Here is a 21,391-nt window from a genome sequence, read left to right as displayed (position 1 = left end):
GGGTGGTGGGGAGAGTGGGTCTCGATGGGCTTCTGGGGAAGTCTGCCTCTTGCCCAAGCAGTGTCCCTGTGGCTGCATCCCCATCGTGTGGGGGGGCTGTGGGGGCTCCTCAGCGGTGGTGTGGCCCAGCCGCCAGCACTGGGCGCCTCCGCACACCCTCAACAGGAAGGAAGTGCGAAGTCATGCCAACAAACAAAACCTGGGACTGATCGAACCTCCGCATCTAACCACCGTCTCACAGGAAGCAAATAGGTACTATGGGAAAATCCTGCTTAGGCTCACTTCAAGCAAAACTGAGGATCTGGTAAATTGGAGCACTGACTGTCTGGTGTATTACAGAGATATCAGGGGTTATTTTAAGTTACCAGGGGCTTTTTGGTGTGATACTTGTATTTTGGCTAGTTGTTTTTAAAATATCTTTTTTTTTAAATTATTTTTAACGTTTTATTTATTTTTGAGACAGGGAGAGACAGAGCATGAACAGGGGAGGGGCAGAGAGAGAGGGAGACACAGAATCTGAAACAGGCTCCAGGCTCTGAGCGGTCAGCACAGAGCCTGAGGCGGGGCTCGAACTCACGGACCGCGAGATCATGACCTGAGCCGAAGTCGGAGGCTTAACCGACTGAGCCACCCAGGCGCCCCATGTTTTTAAAATATCTTTTAGGGGTGCCTGGGTGGCTTAGTCGATTAAGCGCCCGACTTCGGCTCAGGTCATGATCTCACACATCGTGGGTTCGAGCCCTGCGTCGGGTTCTGTGTTGACAGCTTGGAGCCTGGAGCCCGCTTGGGATTCTGTGTCTCCCTCTCTCTCTCTGCCCCTCCCCCACTCGTGCTCATGCTCGCTCTCTCTCAAAAAATAAACATACATAAATAAATAAATAAATAAATAAGCAAGCATCTTGTGAAGATTTGCTTCAGAACAATCCACCGGAGAGGGAGGGAGGGAAGGGGCCCAGCGCCAAACAGCAGAAGGTGGGAGGAGGCACAGGGGCTTATAACCACCACCACCCCTGACTTTCACCTAACAGTCTCCACAGCAGGAAAACATTTCAGTTAAACAAACGGACCGGCCAGGATGGTGGCGGACCCTCCAGGTGGGTACTCAGGGGCTCAGGGGGAAGATCGGGGCGGGGCCAGACAGCCGTGGGCCGGGGTGCGGAGTCCCCAGAACTGAGGGGAAGGACCGGCCCAGGTAGCCATGGGGTGCATGCGTCAAAGTGGGGCTCAGGACGGGGGAGGGAGGGACATGCAGTGAGGTCAGGTGGCTTCCGGTAGAGCCGGGTGGCACAGGCAGGTTTCAAAGACGGGGGAACACAGCGGTGACGCAAGTGGAAAGACCAGAGACAAACAGGCAGGGGCAGGTCCCCTCCCGCCGCCCCGGGGGCCGCGGGGCCTCAGCCGTGGGCTCCATCCACCACGACCGCCGGACACTCGCCTCGCGACCCGCCACCCGGCGCCCGGTCCTGCACTACACACGGCTGCCCAGACCAGAACCCGCCACCCACAGACCGCCCCGCTGTCCCCGCCCTCCCCTCCTTTATCTCCACCCCAGCCGCCCAAGCTGGGCCGGGCCCCTTGTACAGGCCACCACAGCGTCACACCTCGGGGCCCGCCATGGTCTCTGGGCCGCCCCCACCCGCCCTACCCACCCCTGCAGGCTGCAGTCCCTCCAAGCACAAGCCTGGTCACGCAGCTCCCGGCTTAACGCCCTTGCCGGGTTCCCAGAGTCCTCCAAGTCTAAGTTCCCAGCACAGTGCACCAAGCACACCGGCCGCCTCTGCCACTTCGGTCCGCCCACACTTCCGCGTCTACGCCCACATCTCACTGGAGGAGCGCCGCGTGCACCGAAATTAGCCGGGCGACTTTCCCGGTGCAGAGACCCACACGTGTGCATTTTTAAAAAACTGTATTTAAAATAGGTTATAAAAGCTAAAAATAATTAACCGAGAGTAATTATTTTTATGCTCCACAATACAGAACAAGGAACAGTTTTGAGTTGGCCCACTCCCTTCGTTCTAACATATTTCAGAACTTTTGACAAAAACAGTCAATGATCTAGAATCGTGAATAAAAACGCAATCATTCAATGTGACGTTTGACTAACACTGTTAAAAAACAGTTAAAAACGCTGCAAAAACATCTTTGCCAGGGGCGCCTCAGTGGCGCAGTCGTCTGAGCATCTGACTCTTGATTTCGTGGGATTGAGCCCCACGTTGGGCTCCATGCTGAGCATGGAGCCTGCTTATGATACTCTCTGGTGCATGCGCCCTCTCTCCCCCCACCCCCCCCGCCTCTGCTCTGCTCAGGCACTCAAATTAAGAAACAAAAGCATCTTTGTTAAAATACCTTCCGGGGGCAACTGGGTGGCGCAGTCGGTTAAGCGTCCAACTTCAGCCAGGTCACGATCTCGCGGTCTGTGAGTTCGAGCCCCGCGTCGGGCTCTGGGCTGATGGCTCAGAGCCTGGAGCCTGTTTCCGACTCTGTGTCTCCCTCTCTCTCTGCCCCTCCCCCGTTCATGCTCTGTCTCTCTCTGTCCCAAAAATAAGTAAACGTTGAAAAAAAAAAATGTGTTTTAAATAAAAATAAAATAAAAAAAAATAAAATACCTTCCGATTTTCTTAAGTTTTAAATTATATTTTTCCCTTTTAGAAGACAAGTCATTGAAAAAAATTACATGAGCATTTTCCTCGTGTGTTTTCAAGGTCTTTCCAGAACACAACAGGTGTTTTTTCTTTTTCAAAAAAATTTTTAAATGTTTATTTTTGAGAGAGAGACAGAGACAGAGCACGAGCAGGGGAGGGGCAGAGAGAGGGGGAGACTCAGAATCCCAAGCAGGCGCCCGGCTCCGAGCTGTCAGCACAGAGCCTGACGTGCGGCTCGAACCCGTGAACCACGAGATCACGACCTGAGCTGAAGGTGGACACTTAACCCACTGAGCCCCCCAGGGACCCCCACAACAGCTTTCCTAACTGCCAAACCCTAACCTGCCCGGTAGCGTATTTTCCTTTGGCACAATCCCCTATTTTATAATCCATCTGAATAATCACTCCTACCTGGTGAACTAGACATGCAAAGGGCTACTCAGCAACTCTTAGACTTAGCCGTGAACTTCAGTATCATGTCAGAATAAAAACTGAAAACCTCACATCTGAGAAAAGCCGTGTTCTTCAAACCTCGGGCTTCATCAAAATTCTGTTTAGGATACCTCCTCTCAAAGGCAAATCATTTTCCAGGTTATTTCTACTAACTTTAAAATACCCGGCCATCGGTATAAATCACAAAACCCTACCCATAACCACAAAGATTTATTCTAGAGACCACAGCCACTTGGGCGGGGTCCGAAACAGCAGTACATTTGCAATGACTCATCCCTGAGTCATCAGAAATGTTCGGTTTTCAAAACCACCTCACAATTTCCATGTCAGTTTAGCAGTTTTGCAAAGCCATAGTATGATATAAACTCCGTAGAAATTTTCACTTTCAGAAGACAGCGTGTGGCTGCAAGCAGCAGAAGCGCCCACAAATCCACGGCATTCAGGGGCAGGAGGCGACCGGGAGGGCGACGGAACGCAGGCACGCTCACCTGAGTGCGTACGTGTAGCCGGTGTTCTCGGGCGCACACTGAGGAGGGGTGTACATGTGAAGCCGAGAAAAGTCCATGGTCACGGTCTCATACTGCAGAAGGTGGGGGAGAAAGCAATGCAGGGTGTTAGGAGGGTAGAAACACAGAGAAGTGCTGTCTGTCACAGCCAACCCACGGCACATAGTCGGTGACCAAAACGTCACCACCAAGATTTTAGTAAAACAAAGCTAGTCGTTCTTTGTTTTTTTATTTTTTAGACAAAGGAGACAAAATCTTCTCATGGCTACAAACCCTTATGTTAGGCATAGTTTCCTACAGCAACATACCCTGGGAGTCAAAGGGGAAACCCGAGATCAACTCACTTATAGTTATGAAAATTGGGGCACTTTCAGAAGAATACAGAAAGTGACTCAGACCCTTTTCAAAATGTATTTTTAAATTCTTAAAGGTGTCAAAATGTTCTCTTTCTTATGTAGTAAGTTTTCGTTGTTGTTAACTAAAGTAGATGGGATTCTTGGGGCACCTGGCTGGCTCAGTTGGAAGAGCATGTGACTCTTGATCTCAGGGTTGTGAGCTTGAGTCCCACGCTGGGCGTAGAGATTACTGAAAAAGGAAAACAAAACAAAACAAAACAAACTACCTAAAAAAAAAAAAAATAGAAGGGATCCTTAGTCCCCAGTCAGACACTTATCACAGATGCTGACGCTTTTCCAAGCACCTCAGAACCAGAAAACTGCAGGCTGATCGACACACGAGCTCAAGGCACCGCTTACACTTTTATTTTTCCCCAAAAGAACTTTTTTTTTTAATTAAATAGTTTTAGGGCACCTGACTGGCTCAGTCAGTAGGGCATGCGACTCTTGATCTTGGGGCCGTAAGTTTGAGCCCCACACCGGGTGTAGAGATTACTTAAAAGTAAAATCTTAAGGGGCACCTGGGTGGCTCAGTCGGTTGAGCGACTGACTTAAGCTCAGATCATGATCTCGAGGTTCATCGCATTCGAGCCCCACATCAGGCCCTCTGCTGTCAGCACAGAGCCCGCTTTCAAAAAAATAATAATAAAAAATAAAATCTTAAAAACACGTTTTGAGCACCCTGTTTTTCAGATTGTCATCTAAATTTCCCTGGAATGACTCAAACTTTCCTCTGGCTAAAAATATTCTCTCTCACACACACACTCACCACACACCCACACACACTCCAAATTAAAAAAAACAAAAAACAAAAAACACACCTCATAGTAGTAATGTGAATCATAATCCATTATTGAAAAATCTAAGGAAGATAAAACTAAAAATACAGACCAGCCTGGACAAAAAATACTTATGTGTAAATGACTGTCTCCTATAAACCAAACCAAAAGTACTTCAATTCACACCATTTCCTAACAATCCAAATATTCTTTAAAGGATTAAGAACCACAGAAATAAAAAGCATTGTTTATGCTATAAAAATTGTACTGTGCCTACTAATGTCAACAAACACACAAAACTCCTGCATGTAAAAAACTTTTCAACACTCTTCAGAGCTTCTCAGGGACTCGGTCTACTGGCCCACGGAACAAACACGTTATTTGGCCCTCTAAACGCGCACTTAACCCTCGGGCTACAGACAAATGACCTCTGGCCACTTACAGCGTGCCGGTCCACGACGCGTTCCCCCGCCCGACCTCCTAGACTTGCCTCCGGCCCACGTGCGAGTCCAGGCCAGAGTCCGGGCTCGGGCGCGGCAGGAGGGCCCAGCCAGGCGGCCTTGTCCCCACAGCCCTCGAGTGTGGCTCACCTGCCTGGCTCCCCTGCCGGTGCGGATCGCAAGCCACGCCCCGCAGCGTAACCACGGCTTCTGACTACCCCAACTTCACCAGGAACTTACTAAGCAACCATGAAAGGCTTATATAAATACCCCATAGTTGTTCTCACTCTCCAGGGTGGAAACGGACTAACTTTTTTATTCCCTCTTACTCAATGATTAACAAAACCCAAACTTTCCAACTTCATTCCCAGTGACCTTTCACCCTAACATTCTCCAATACCTGCTCTACCGACATTATTAAACCTCAGTGTCAAGTTACCATCATCATTAATTGCCACCAACTGTGCTACAGTTGGTATTTGATACATCCTCAGTGAACGGTGTCTTGGGTTGGTTTACGTTTCCCCGAAGTTTACAGAAATCAGTGTGACAAACACGAACGGCAGACGCCCCCCCCCCCCCCCCCCCGCCCCAGGCAAGAACTTGAACAGTCACCTCAGAGATCAGGACGCACAGACATGAGAGCATCCAGCTGAGAACAGGGGCGGAGGCCTGCAGATCTGGGCTCGGTCCCAGCTCAGGCTCGGCCCCACTGGCTGACTGCGGCGGCTGACACGTGGGAGGCTCCAAGCGTGGAGCAGGGGCGGCTCTCCCCGACAAGGCCACTGAGGGCCGAAGGGGCTCCAGCCTGTGACTCAGCACAGAGGCGGCAGTTCCGGGCCCTGGCGAGGGCATAGGCAAGAACTCACAGCCTTACTTGAAAAGTTACATTTACATGTTCTCACATTTTTATCCCACTACAAGAACTACACTAATTTCTAATGCGCGACGAATGGTGTTTTCAGAAGCTAACAGGGGTGGACGACCAGCTACCACCACTTTGAACCACTCGACGAGCCCGACGACAAAGCTGAGAGCCATCCCACCTGTAGCCAGGTTTAACGTAGGCCTTGTGACACAACTTGCAAATAAATTTAATTTCTTGTCGCTGAAATAATTTCAAGCCCAGAACCATGCACAGCTACTGCCTGTGGCAGGAATCCTAGGAATGACAGGATTCCAGCAGAGGGTGTCAAAAATCCAACAGGTGAGAAGGGGGACAGGGAACCTGGGGAGCAGCAGACCCGCTGGCTGACTCTGGGTGAAACGTCTGATGAGAGGAGATACAAACGTAACAAAATGCCCGAACACGACACCCTCAAGAGGGTGCCAGTGTGGACAGACGCCAGGCTCTAGGAACAGCCGGCAGCCTGGCTCTGGAGGAAAGACAGGAGGGGACGGTGGAGGACACACCAGGATGCTCACGGCTCACCGGCTACGACGGCACGAGGGTGAGGGTGTGGTCGCTCACCACTAAGTGGGACCTTTTCCCACCCACTCCTATAATCACGTGAATTTCACATCATGCTTTTCAGTGAGATGCACCTAAGTCTAAAACTCTACACAGTATCTGGCCCCGGCTTAATCAGACCCGTGGCCCAGGGAGGTGTTTTTGCCACTGCTTACTCCACAGCCCAGAAAACCACTTCTCCCTGGAGAAGCACACGAGGGTCAAACTCCTGCACAGCAGAACGTGCGAGGAGGCAGCACTGGTCAGTCTCCAGAGGGAGGGGTGATTCCGGCCCTCTCCCAAGCTCACTGCAGAACAGAATTACTGGAGGTGATGGTTAATGTTACTAGATTTATCTGGGTCCTTCCCTCCATGGACCCCGCTCTTTCCTTCTTTCCCTCCCTCTCAAACAGATCGTACGATGGCTCCAGAACACTGAAATTATTCCTCAGTTCCCTTCATGAAATGTGAGCATTAAAAATAATTACAGGATGAAAATGAAATCAAGTGGAAAGGATTTTAATTTTTTTTATTTTTGAGAGAGAGAGCGCGCGAGTGCACAAATGGGGTTGGGTCAGAGAGAGAGGGAGACACAGAATCCGAAGCAGGCTCCACGCTCTGAGCTGTCAGCACAGAGCCCGACGCGGCGCTCGAAGCCACGAACTGTGAGATCATGACCTGAGCCGAAGTCGGATGCCCAACCGACTGAGACACCCAGGCGCCCCTAAAGCAGAAAGGATTAAATGAAATAACGCATGTAAGGCAGTGACCATGACAAACACTCACATACTAGCTTTAGTATTTTGTAGAATAAAGTTAGATAGCCTGTATTTTAAACCTTTTAAAAACCAGATTGTTTTTCTTCAGTTAGCAACTCTAGAGGTGGAAGATGCACTCAACCCCCAGCCTAAATAAAACACAAAGTCGACCAGGCAGCTCGGACAGCTCCAGCCCGGAGTCGACAGGTTGCGAGGCCAGCCCTCTCCCAGAAGCGGATAGGAACGCGTAACAGCAAAGCAGCAATTCTGATACTAGACCCACTGATAACTAAACCTAAGCGCTAAGCATTTTCCAAATGCTGTTCCCAGCTTCCATTTCCCTCGCTAAGTCAAGTCCACACGCAACCTTAATCTTCCTACCGTACCGCAGCCCTGCCCCCACCAGGCTCAGCCTGAGACCCAAGGGAAATCACACGAACAGTAGGTGAAAAAGCGGACTGGAAACGTCTTCAATGACATCAGAAAACCCTGGAAGGAATCTGAGGTCGACATTTTGCAAACAGATGTGCTACAAAGAGGGACACGGTCCAGCCTGCACTGCCCTCATCTCCCCAGTCCCTTCCAGGCTGCTCCCTTCTCAAAGTGTCCTGTGCTGACTGCTAGGGCCTTATCAGGCCCCATCTGCAGGGCCAGAGCCCCAGGGCAGGACTCCCCCAGGCTGTCCCGCCTGGCAGATTTGCACGAGGGGGCTTGGGTAAGAGCCCCACAGTGCAGGAGGGGCCTCCTCTGCCCTACTAAGAGAAGCCTCTTCAGAAGGGGCAGCTTTCTAAGCTCAGGGGACAGAGGGCCAAGAGCGTCCTGGGCAAGCGGGAAGGAGTACGCCCCTACATCACCCCAAGTGTCTCCCTTGCTCTTGGTTGCATGCAAGTCAGCACACACAGGCAAAGGACAGGTCCTCTGTTTAGGCTGAACTTTGGCTACAAACCTAAGGAACTGAGTATCTTTATAAACATGCAGTTCTTAACAGGCTTCTAAAATCAGATTAAAAAAAACTTTTTTACCGTTAAGGGCCACATGGGTGGCTCAGTCGGTTAAGTATCCGACTCCTGATCTCAGCTGAGGTCTTGATCTCAGGGTTGTGACCTCGAGCCTCACACTGGGCTCTGCGCTGGGCAAGAAGCCAATCAATCAATCAATCAATCAATATAAAATACTCTTAAGTTACGCGATGCTTCTCCTTTAATGCCTCTTGAGTACATATGGTTCTATTGATATCATATGATAGAGATGAAAACATATAGCTTAGTTTTTGTTCTTCAATGCTTTAACCAAGAACGAACTTGAGGCACCTGGGTGGCTCAGTCTGTCGAGCATCCCATTCCTGATTTTGGCTCAGGTCACCATCCCAGGGTTGTGGAAGCGGGAGCATGGAGCCTGCTTGGGATTCTCTCTCCTTCCCTCTGCCCGATACCCTGCTCACGCACACTTTCACTCTCTTTTTCTCTAAAATATATTTATATATATATATTTTTTTTTTAATTTTTTTTTCAACGTTTATTTATTTTTGGGACAGAGAGAGACAGAGCATGAACGGGCGAGGGGCAGAGAAAGAGGGAGACACAGAATCGGAAACAGGCTCCAGGCTCCGGGCCATCAGCCCAGAGCCCGACGCGGGGCTCGAACTCACGGACTGCGAGATCGTGACCTGGCTGAAGCCGGACGCTTAACCGACTGCGCCACCCAGGCGCCCCTATATATATATATTTAAATACATATATGTTAAAAAGAATGAATTTTAGTTCTATGAGCACATACAATTTGAATTTTTACTATTTAGAATGTCCATACTAATCTAGTAACCATCCAGAAAACATGCCTGAAAATCATGAAAATTACAAGTCACACACACAAGGTTGAAAACAGAGCTTCAAGCGAAAGGCAAAGCCAGAGACAGAAAAAACTAGTATCTCTGAAATATCAGCACACAATAATTTGTTAGGAAACGCTATCCGTTCTAAAGAAAAACTGGAGACAAGAACCTCCTCTCACCCTACAGACCACAACTGCACCACCCAGTCGGTAACGGTGTATAAAGCACTGTCTACAGAGATGGACAGGTCAAGTGGATTGAGACTCAACGAGCCCAAGCGGAACAGACCAGTGCAGCTTTCCGACCGGAAATCCCCAGAAACAACCTGCCGTGGGTCCACCTCATCATCCCTGTGCAAAGCGGCCCTCTCCCCAAGGCAAAGGTCAGAACTGGCGACTCTCGTCCATGACCTGTCCACAGGGACAGCGGCAATCAAAGGGGACAGTGACAGACTCTCCTCCCAGCTCTGGGCGCAGCTCCAGACACCGCCATCTGCCACAAGAGCCATCCCAGAGGGACGTTCTGTGCTGACGGCACAGGGCTCCTGCCGCACAAGGCAGGCCCACAGTGGCCCCAGGACGTGCATGCACGCCTAACAAGCGTTCTAACGCCACCCTCACCCGCCCTTAATCACCCAGGGCTCTGTTTTCAAAGGGCAGCTGCCCTGCAACTGGGTGTTCCATTTGTTAAGTCCTCTGCAAATATGAATTGCTTTTCAAACTAAAATGAGTCTTTAAAAATTAGAACTAAATCTTAATGTAACTGTTCTGCTCAGATCTTAATCCTGTTAAAATTAGATAATGTAGAGACTAATAAAAACACCAGTTATTTCTGTCTACAGATTAAAAAAAAAAAAGCATAATGCAGTCTAAGTAAAAGTATAAAAAAATCATAATTTGGGTTAGAAATTGGCATTCATCTGTTTTTATCTTAAGAAATAGAACAATGTTAGTTTATGAAATACTATAATTCATACTAACTCAGAATCCTAAAAATGAACTGGGTATTTAAAACAGTGAATCAGGGGCGCCTGGGTGGCTCAGTAGGTTAAGCAACCGACTTTGGTTCAGGTCACGATCTCGCAGCTTGTGAGTTTGAGCCCCTTATAGGGCTCTGTGCTGACAGTTCAGAGCCTTCAGCCTTCTTCTGATTCTGTGTCTCCCTCTCTCTCTGCCCCTCCTTTACTAGTGCTCTCTCTCAAATACAAACATTTAAAAACTAAAAAAAGTTTAAAAATAAAATAGTGAATCAGATACAAACAACTAACACAAAAATACTTGAAAGGCCCTCACAGAATGCTAAATGTTATGTGTATGTGCATACTGTCTATATCCACACACACACACACACACACGCGCGTATTTCAATGTTTTTTTAAACTTGTAGAAGACACCACTAAACTTAATGGTAAAATTATAGAGAATGGGACTTCCACGTTTCATTTACACTCTTCTGCTCTGCTCAACAATTTTTTTTTTTTTAATTTTTTTTTTCAACGTTTATTTATTTTTGGGACAGAGAGAGACAGAGCATGAACGGGGGAGGGGCAGAGAGAGGGAGACACAGAATCGGAAACAGGCTCCAGGCTCTGAGCCGTCAGCCCAGAGCCCGACGCGGGGCTTGAACTCCCGGACCGCGAGATCGTGACCTGGCTGAAGTCGGACACTTAACCGACTGCGCCACCCAGGCGCCCCAACAATTTTCTTAAAGAGTAGGTGTTGGTCTTGTAATTTCAACAACTAACCCAGTAAGTACAAATAAAAAAAAAAAAAAGGCTTTTCTGGTCTTCATTTGTGAAGCAGGCTCTGAAATTCAGCCGAGGGACCCCAGAGCGAAGGGGAATGACGGTGCACTTGCACCTGCGTGGTGCCATCAAATGGGAGTGTCACCCGAGGAGTGGACTAGTGACGGCCCCGAGCCTGCTCGTGTTGCCTGGCACAGGGTAAAAGGACTCCATAAAAGTCATCAGCAGCAACAAGTCTGCACTGAGAGATAGTTTTCAGCCAAGGCAAGTTTCTCTTGGCGAGGAATGTAAGACACAGGAAGAGACTAGGCTGATGGGTTTGTTTTCGTCAACACAGCTCTGGGCTTGTAGAGAAGGTGATTGCTTCTCTGCACCCCTTACATCTCCCGATGATAAGGGCTCTTGATGATAAGGGCTCTTTTTAAACAACAAGCCCGCTTCCTCTCACATTGGGATTATCATGACGTTTCAGCAAAAGCCCAAAGTCAAGCCACTTATCTGTACATGTTAACATAGACAGTCCTTCATCTGAGACCTCAGGGCACCGACAACATAGCTTTACTGTGTTGCTTCACACCCGGAAGTCACCACACCCCCTTACAACCAACACAGTTAGCAGGCCTGCCCGAGGCGTCACTTCCACAAGCAACAACTGGGCGTCCTTTCCCAGGCTCCACCACGCCCGATGGCGCCGCCACTGGGAGCTCGGACCGCGTGCGGCCACTGTGACACGGGAGGAAGACCCAACTGGGAGGTCTGCCTTTTTCTTACTGTTTTATAGGATGTCAACCATATGCGTCACACAGGCCTGGGACGTCCCCATTTGCCAATGAACTGGCCTACGGTGACCTGGGCTGTGCTGTCAGTCCTTCCCTGACTCTCATGTCCATAGGGCTCAGAAAGGCCTCCCCCAACCCAAGAACACACGAAGAGTCTGTTACGGATTCTATTACTCTGACTTGATTTACCTAACCCGTAATTCCTTTGTATCTAAGTCAGGCAAGCATCCAACTTTACTTTGTGTTGAGCATTTCCATCAGGATGGTCTGCAATAACTAAATCCAGGCTGTCCAGATCACCCACCAGCCTGCTTCTCTCCTTCCAGTGGCTCACCCCCTCTTCAGTCCTGCTCCCCCTGCTTGCCATCTCCTGCTGGCTTCCGGCAAGCACTGCTGACTAGTTCCGCCCTCTAGACCTGCCCCCTCAAGCCAGAAATCTGCCAGAATGGTCTGTCTACAAAAAGATCAACCACCTCACTGCCTTCACATGCCACCCTGGCTCCCTAGCACCCAGACACAAGACGTAAGAGACTGAATGCACAGAACCCTCCACCCAGACGCCCCACTTCCCCTCTCCATCTGCCAGCAATCCACAGGGCAGCCTCACTGAAAGCCTGGACTCAAGACAACCCTCCTCTCCTTATCCCATTTACACACTGTTCCTACACTCTTCCCTCGTCTGGGATGTCCTCCTGATTCCCCGTCCTCATTCCCTTGGGCTCTTTCCACCCCAAATGCTCCTGGCTACCTTCTACTCATCCTTGGAGTTCAGAGCTGAGACACCGCCTCCAGAAAGCTCTCCTGGAGCTCCCAACCCCCATGTCCAAGTTAGATGCTAGCTTTAGTGCTCCCCAGCAGCCCTCACTTGATAGAAACTGTAATAACTACCTATTAATGGGTCTTTCCCTCCACCTCAACCCTGAACTCTCTGAGCCAATGGACCCTTCGTAGGTGTCTGCACCGTGGGGCACTCACTGCTGCGTGCCTTTAGACTGAAAATCCTCGAGTCCCTCAGTGGTCTCCACTGCTCATCAGTGTGCTTGGCAAAACCACGGTCGAGAGCTACACAAGTGCATGGACAGGGAGGGTCGTGCATACCTGGGCCACCTCATTCTTCCCAATGCATTCAAAACACTTTTCCTGTTTCCTCATCTGATCAAAACAGCTGTATCAGCTTTGTTTTATTTCCAACTGTAATTGGCAACAGCAATTATAGGATTTTAGTTGCGCCATGAACGTAAACACTTAACGGACACAGTTCTCAATGACCCTTTTGATGCTCTGTCCTCCCATCCGCGAAGCACCAGGCTAAAAATGAGGGTCTTCTGGTAGTGAAAAGGTTTGCAGCATAAGCAACAAGTGAAGACACCATCTAACGGATCTGTTTTCCATATTCTAGATATAGCTCACATCTTCTAATAACATTAATTGAAGATCAAACAAAATAAAGACAAGGACTAAAAAAGCCCCCAGGCAAAGCACCGCTGTGTTTTGAAGCTACTCAAGTGCCCAGAGAGGCTTCTCCCCCCTGCTGGGAATCGCTATTCTATACCGAGTGTTCTCCCCACTCCTTACATCTGGGACCCGCGCTTTCATTCTGCACAAACATCAGAAAGCATCTGTCACATAGTTACCTCTTCAACGAAAATTTGCAACCAGTGACCAATCACTGAGTGCCCGTGTGACTAGACCAAAGACGACGCGCCCAAATAACAAGCATGGTTAATTACAGATGTGATTCAAACCGCAAGACCGCCTAATAATCACACAAGTTACTTAATGAAGTAGAACCGACTACAACATACGATTATGACAAACAGCACATCATAAGCAGCAGAAGTTCTCCTCTGCCAACCCTGTTCATTTGGGTCCAGTGGAAGTGAACCGGTTTCACATGCGCATCAGCAGGTCCACGCTCCTCCGCACGAAATCCAGAGGGGCAAGCAGCCCTAACAGCAATGAGTTCCGAGGGGAGGAAGACAGAGAATGGGCACAGCTATTCCACTGAGAGGTGCAGCAGCACCTCAGGTCCCACGTCACTCCTGCTGGGACACCCTCAGTGTCTTGTTCCCGCCCGCCCTGTGAACCCAGATGTGGGCGCTCCTTCCTGTGGTGTCCTCAAGACCGCCGCACCTGAACCAGCAGTGGGCCTCGTGGTCACTGCCAACTCCCTGGGCTCTTGCCTCACCCTGAAGCATTTAGGTGAGGACAGGAGCTGCAAAGCTGAAAGATGCAACTTTCATCCCCTGTCACTTCTCTCAAAAATGTCGTCTGGCATTTATACTGTTAGCAAATTCAAACTGGCTCTATTTTCAGAATCTGGAGACCATCTGACCATCATAAATTCAGACCAGAAAACAATGGTTATGAGCAGACACTCCATCAAATGCCAGCTTTCTCTGAAAATAGGTCACCCAAGAATTTCCAGTTTAAAATGGTGCACTGGGGGGGGAGGTGGGGGGGCACCTGGGTGGCTGGGTTGGTTGAATGTCTGACTCTTGATTTCGGCTCAGGTCATGATCCCAGGGTTGTGGGCTTGAGCCCCACGTTGGGAGTGGGGAGTCTGCTTGGGATTCTCTCTCTCTCTCTCTCTCTCTCTCTCCTTCTGCCCAGATCGCTCATTGGGCACACACGCACTCTCCCCAGCTTGCACACACACGCTCTCTCTCCTCAATATATAAAATAAAAAAATGTTTTAAATGATGCACTGAACAAAGATGGCACACCCCTCCTAAAAAGGCATATCTCCTAAAGGCATATATCCACAGAGCAAAACAAAGGAGGAGAACACAATAAATAGTAAGAACCTGGAAACTAGAAAGCAAAGGGATAAATGAAAACACACCTATGCCATAAAAAGCTGGATCATAAGCTTACAATGAGGAACATGGAGAAATAACGCGATTGTCATCATGGAACCCCCAAATGGTTAAGACAGTGGCACCTGCGTACATCTACAAGTGAGTGTGTAGAAAAGAACCAAAAATACAGGAAGAATCAAACGCTGGAAGTCTGTTTAAGAAGCAGTCAGACAAAACCACGTGATCATGCAGGAAAAGCACTTGTCAAAACGCAACATTCTTTCATGATAAAAATGTTCAACAAACCAGGAACGGAAGGGAATTTCCCCAACCTGATAAAATGCATTTACTTAAACCCACCGCTAACGTTATACTCTCTGGTAAAAGACTGAAAGTTCTCCCCTAAGATCAACATGACAAGGATGCCCGCTTCCACCACTGCTATTCAACATTGTACTGGAGCTCCAGCCAGAGCAATCGGGCAAGAACAAGAAACAAAAGGCATCAAATCGAAAAGGAAGAAGCAAAGCTATCTCCATTCACAGATGACATGGTCTCATGTATGGAAACTCCTAAAAAACTTACAAAAAACTATAAAAACTAACAATTTCAGCAAGGTTGCAGGATACACAATCAACACACAAAAATCGGTTGTATTTCTACAAACTAACAATGAGCGATCTGGAAATGAAATTAAGAAAAATATTCCTCTCACAACAGCATCAAAAAGAACAACACATTTAGAAATAAATTTGACCAAAAAAGTACAAGACTGGTACGCTGTAAATTACAAAACACTGCTGAATGGAAGAAAAATACATGGAAAGACATTCCTTGTTCATAGACTGGAAGAGTTAGTATTTTGAAACACAGAAACACACTCCTAAGAGATCTACAGATTCAATGCAATCTCTATCAAACCCCAACGGTCTGGTTTTGCAAATATGGCAAAATTAATCTTTAACTTCATACGGAACTGCAATGGACCCCCAAACAGCCAAAAACAATCTTGAAAATGAATAACAAAGTTGAAGGACTCCCACTTCCCGATTTCAAAATGCACTACAAACCAGTGTTGTTCCTTGCATAAGGATAGATATGTAGACTAACAGCACAGAATTGAGAGTCCAGAAAATACACCCATTCATTTATGGTCAACTGATTTTCTACAAGGACACCAAATCAAAGAACAGAGTTTTCAACGGTGATGCTAAGACAAATGGACATCCACATGCAAAAGAATGAACCTGGACCCCCACCTCACAGCACATACAAAAATTTACTCAAGACCGATGGAAGGCATAGATGCCTTAAACTTTAAGACTCTTAAGTGAAAAATAGGGGTAAATCTTCATGATCGTGGATTTGAAATGGTTTCTTAGATATGACACCAAACACATAAGCAACAACAACAAAAAACAATGGATGAACTGGACTTCGTCCAGAAAAGATAAAGAATCGGCAAAGAAAACGAACACACATTTCTCCAAAGAAGATACACAAATGGCCAACCAGCATGTGAAAAGATGCTCATCAGTCATTAGGTAAATGCAAATCAAAATGAGACCCCACTTCACGTCCACTAGGAAGACCATTACAAACAGAACAAAGCAAAAACAGAAGATTACAAGTCAGGAGAGGATATGGAGAGACTAGAACCCTTACACAGAGTTGGTGGCAATGTAAAATGGTGCAGCAACTGTGGAAAACAGTTTGGTGGTTCCTCTACACGTTAAATAGAACCACCATATGACCCAACAACTCCACTCCTAGATACATACCCAGAAAACCAAAAACAAGTACTCAAACAAAAACTTGAGTACAAATGCTCTCCGGAGCATCATTCATAATAAGAAATGAAAACAACTCAAATGTCCACTCACTGATGAATGGATGGGAAACGTGGTACATTCGTGCTGTGGAATATTATGCAGGCATAAAGAGGCACGAAGTACTGACACATTATACAACACGGATAAACCTTGAAAAATTTATGCTAAGGGCAAGAAAGCAGACACAAAAGATCACATATCGGATGGACCCGTGTATATAAAAAATCCAGAATACACAAATCCGGAGGCAGAAAACAGATTAGCAGACGCCAGAGCTCAGAAGCAGTGGGCAGCAGGGATGTGCCTGCTACCGGGTTGGGGGCTCCCCCGGAAGGTGCAGAACAAGCAGTTGTGAAACTAGACAGTGGTGACGACTGTGCACGGCGCTCAATGCCACTGAGCTGTACAGATTCAAGTGGCAAATTCTGTGTTAAGCGTCCTACCACAATAAAAAAAAAAGTAGCAGTTAGCTACTAGGCGTCAAGTCCCTTCCTATCTTCCCGTAAAAAAGACCGGAGGATAAAACCAAGGGTTCTCTACACCAGAGGGTAAGAGGAAAACTCAAGTTCCAGGATGTCTTCCTGAAGAGGGAGAGGAGTGAGCACTTCCTTACTAGTTTTGGGAGGCCACAGACACACTCTTCCGGCCAACTTTGAAAACAAGGCGAGAGGCTGGAAAGCCCTTCTTTGAGAATATAAAAAGCCCATTAAAAGGACCTAAAGATACGAAAGCCAACTGCTATCAGCCAACAGCCCTAAGACCAAAGCAGGTGCACAGAACCTCCAAAGGACCGTGCGGGACCCCACTCTCTTCGGGATCAGCCAACATTTCGGCCAAGATATACCAAAGCGAGCAAACGCTGAGGTTACCGAGGGAGACGATGAGGTGCTACCACATTTACAAAGCAAGTGCGTCACTAAGTTTTAGAGGAAAAAAGCTCTGGGAAATTGAAAATATGTTGGCCAAGGGGCGCCTGGGTGGCTCAGTCGGTTGGGCGTCTGACTTCGGCCCAGGTCACGATCTTGCGGTTCTTGGGTTCGAGCCCCGCGACCGGCTCTGTGCTGACAACTCAGAGCCTGGATCCTGCTTCAGATTCTGTGTCTCCCTCCCCCCCCCACTTGCACTCTTTCTCCCTCCCTCAAAAATAAGTAAAACATTGAAAAAAATGTTAAATATGGTGGCCAAAATAAAATGCCAAATAAAAGAGTTAGGGGAAGATTGAGGAAATCGCCTACAAAGTGAAACAGAAAGACAAAAATGGAAAAAATGGGAAAGATAAAGATTTTATTTCTGAGTAGAAATAAGGTCCAAGAGGTCCAGTGCCAAAGTAACAGTATTTCTAAAACACACAGAAAAAAGAAAACTGAAACAAGATAAAGAGGAGAAACTTGTCAGAGGAACTAATCTGGGAAAATACCCCAGAACTAACCAACCATCATGAGTTTCCCGACTTGGAATAACTGCATAAACCGAAATGCATGAAAACAAACCCAAACCCAAGGTTCTGAGCCGAGGCGTCCGGGGGCAGAAACGGCTTGTAAACCCAGGCCCCAGGGCAGCTCCCACCTGGGCAGCAGCCCCGGAAGCTCAGAAAACGCCCACGAGCCGAGCCCAGCCTTTCCGACGTGGGGTTAGGGGCACGGGCACGCAGCCGAGCGAGGGGGGCGCTGGGGAGCCCTGCCCACCAACAGCGGCAGCGCGGCAGCAACCGGGCTACCCGGAGGCTGTTCCCTGCGGCCGGGGACCGGGGACCGGGCCTGGGGCTCGCGACTGCGACGTGGGGTGACGGCCCCGCCCGGCAGCACAGGTGCGTTCTGTCTGCGGGCCGCAGAGCAGGAAAAGGGGGGCGTCCCGAGCCGGACACGCAGGGCGGCCCCCCCGACCCAACCCAGGACTCCTGGGAGGCCGAGCACCCCGAGGCCGGGAACCGGACGAGTGAGAGGGGGGACAGAGGTAAGGGGCGCCCGAATGAGGCGGGTGCGGGGGGAGGCGGGGTACGGCGGCGCCCGGGGGTGTGTGGGGGGGGGAGGGCTGGGGTCGGGGCAACGCGGGTGAGGAGGGTCGGGGGCGCACGGGTGTAGGGGGGGGGTCGAGGGTGCCAGATCGCCCAGTTGTGTGTGGGCGGGAGCGGGGATCCACGATTCGTGGGGGGGGGGGGGGGGGGAGGTCGCCCGGGTGTACCCGGGGCGGGGGGCGGGAGCACCCAGGGTGGGCGGGGGGCGGCGGCGACAGAGGCTTTCGGACGCGCACGCGTCCCCAGCGCCCCGCCGGGACCCCGGCACGCCACTGACGTCGGGCGGAGGGGACGCCCTGGGCCAGGCCTGCTCCGAACCCGGGCCAGGTGCGGGGACGCTCGGGGCCGAGGAGGGGGCGGCGGCCGTTGTCCGCCCAGGCGGGGCCCGAGGCTCGGCCCGCGCCGGTCGCCGCCTGCCCGCCGCTCCCGCCCGTGTTGAGGGACGCCTTGGCCCCAGTCCTGTGCCCGCAGCCGGCCTCGCCGGGCCCCGGCCCTCCACCCCCACCCGGGAGCTCACCTGCCTCGCGCCACAGCCACCTCCGCCGGGCGCCTCTGCTGCCGCCCCGGGCCTGGTCCGCGCCGCCCAGACTCGATCCCGAGAGGAGACCTTGCGGACGCCAGCCAATCGCGCGCCGCGCCCGGAGGCGGGGCGGGAGCGACACGGACTTCCACCAATCTCGAGCGCGCCGCCTGAAGCTCCTCGGTCAATGAGGAGGCGGCCTATCCAGCGGCCTGGCCTATCGGAAGCTGAGGCCGGGTCCCCGAGGCGGAGAAGTGGGCGGGGCTTCGAAGCGCCGCGCCGTACGGCGGGAGGGGCGTTACGTCGCGGGGGCCGTAGAGCGGAGGCGGGAGTGCGGTCGCGGAGAAGGGGGGCCGCTACGGTCGCCCGACTCCCTAGTCCTGTCCCGGCCCCGCGGAGCTGGGGGCCGCGATGGCGTCCCGCCCCGTGCCTCCCGGTCCACTTCTGCCCGCTGTCCGGGCGGCGCCGGAAGCGACCCTCCGCCCCCCTCTACGGAAAGGGAGACAGACTGGCGGGCGGGCAGGCCGGAGCGAGTACTCGCCTCTCCGCTCCGAGCCGCGCGCTAAGGCCGCGTCTGCAGGGCCGCGGATGGGCGCTCACCCCGGAGCTCACTCCCTGAAGGGGAGTTCGGGGGTCCGCGCCCGCGCGTGCGCAGGAGCGGCCAGCCCAGCTGGCCGCACAGGTCGCCTTAGAGGTGCACAGATAGCTGCACAGGTAGCCGTTTTGGTTTCGAGGTGGGGGCAGGAGGGCAAAAATATCCTTGGCCAAAACAATAGAAACAGAGGCACTTACTAGAGTCACGTGCAAAGGGGAAACCGAGCAGGATGGGATGCGGTCGAAGGGAAAAGCGGTCGAAGCAGAGGTGACAGTGCCTCTTCTCCGCGAAGCCCACCGCCCGCGCGCACACACAGTGATGGGAGGAAACCCACAGCCCCCCTCCCCTGTATCGTGTCTCTGCCACCTGGGGAGTATTAGTGATGGGGAAAGAGGCAGAAATCAGGGAGGAACCCAGTGGTGCCGACTCAGGTGAGCACCTGAGCTGGGGAACAGCTTCCACACCTGGAGCCCTTCCTGCGACCCTCACCAGCCTTACGGGCTTCCATCTGGCCTGTGTTGCTGCGTCTGGACTGAACTGGCTGCGACCGGAATGTACCAGTGAACCGGTTTGAAAGAATCCATCTGTTACCATAGTTGTGCGAGGCGGGTCAGCACCATGACGAATACTCTGGAGGACGCTAGTCCAGCCTCTCGAGACAAGGCCTGAGAAGGGAGAGACTTCTCTATGAGCACCGTCGGGGCGATGGGGGCCCTTGCATGACTTGCCTTGTTTGCCCCCCTTCCCTCTCGCTGTTGGCCGCCTACTCCACTAGACCTTCGCCACTCGCCTGGCCGGTTGGTGATCCCTTTACCCCAAACCCAGCACACTCTCTCCTGGACAGTTCCTCAGTCCTCTGTGTCCTCCTTACTGGGATTGCACTGATTGAACGCATGTCTGCTGGGTGCCAGGTACTGTAGCAGGTGCGGAGGTGCAAATTCTCTGTCCCCGTGTTCCAGGGGGCAGAGCTATGCGGGAACAGCACCGTGTGTTTCTGTGGTCTGGGAATGTGGTGAGCACCTTGGAAGAAAACAAAGCAGACTCAGGGCTAGGATGTGGGGGGCCTGCAAATTTAAATGTGGTGGTGACACTTGAGACCCAAAGGGAGGGAACGAGCAGAGAACTTGGGAGAGAACATTCTGGGCGGAGAAAAGTGCAGGTGCCAGCGCCCTGAGGTGGGAGTTAAAGACAGAGAGGCCTTCGCTCACTGTTCAAGGAAGCAGAATACGTGTGGACACTGGCTCCCAGGTGGAAAGAAAAGGAAAGAATTCTTCAAGTGACAGTCAGTGTGAGATCACAATGAGAGAACTTGACTGGAACGTGACGTTGTAGACTTAAATCATGGGAGGAAGACACAAGTCCAGGAACAAAGTTATTCTTGAAAAAGAGTACCTTACGGCGTCACGTAAATGCAGAGGCCAGGACTTGAAACGCACTTAGGAAGCGACGAGCGGTTCACCGCAACACGCATGGGCCGTAGGACTCCGTGGCTCACACACACACGGCACAGAAAACTGACAGCTGTAATTCTGTCCAAGTAGGGGCTTTTCTCTTCCTACTTGATGTTATCTGTATTTTGCACAATTAACTCAAAAGTTTTAGAAATTTTAAAAGTGTCTGGGTGCCTGGGTGGCTCAATTGGTTAGGTGCCTGACTTCAGCTCAGGTCATGATCTCACAGTATGTGAGTTCGAGCCCCACATTGGGCTCTGTGCTGACAGCTCAGAGGCTGGAGCCTGCTTCAGATTCTGTGTCTCCCTCTCTCTCTGCCCCTCCCCACTCATGCTCTGTCTCTCTGTCTTAAAAATAAATGAAACATTTAAAAAAAAAAAGATAAGAAAGATAAGATTGAG

The 21,391-nt window shown here is 50.6% G+C and overlaps 1 protein-coding gene across 13 annotated transcripts in view; it reads right to left on the bottom strand.

The window, feature by feature from the left end:
* The window catches only part of SUN1 (Sad1 and UNC84 domain containing 1), a 54,770-nt gene extending 34,422 nt beyond the window's left edge, over positions 1-20,348 (bottom strand). For 11 of the 13 annotated variants that reach the window (XM_047839505.1, XM_047839501.1, XM_047839502.1 and 8 more), the window contains exon 1: positions 3,584-3,675. In XM_047839505.1, coding sequence (XP_047695461.1) covers positions 3,584-3,660 — 77 coding nt within the window. In that variant the 5' untranslated portion in view covers positions 3,661-3,675. Of the gene's footprint in view, positions 1-3,583; positions 3,676-18,941; positions 19,097-20,329 lie in introns of those variants that run through there. The other 2 variants (XM_047839508.1, XM_047839510.1) reach the window with 2 other exon arrangements.
* Positions 20,349-21,391: the final 1,043 nt, after the last annotated feature.

This window comes from Prionailurus viverrinus, chromosome E3 (genome assembly GCF_022837055.1).
Source record: "Prionailurus viverrinus isolate Anna chromosome E3, UM_Priviv_1.0, whole genome shotgun sequence".
NCBI lineage: Eukaryota > Metazoa > Chordata > Mammalia > Carnivora > Felidae > Prionailurus > Prionailurus viverrinus.
Note: the sequence above shows the minus strand (reverse complement) of the source record. Positions and strands in the feature narration are given on the sequence as shown.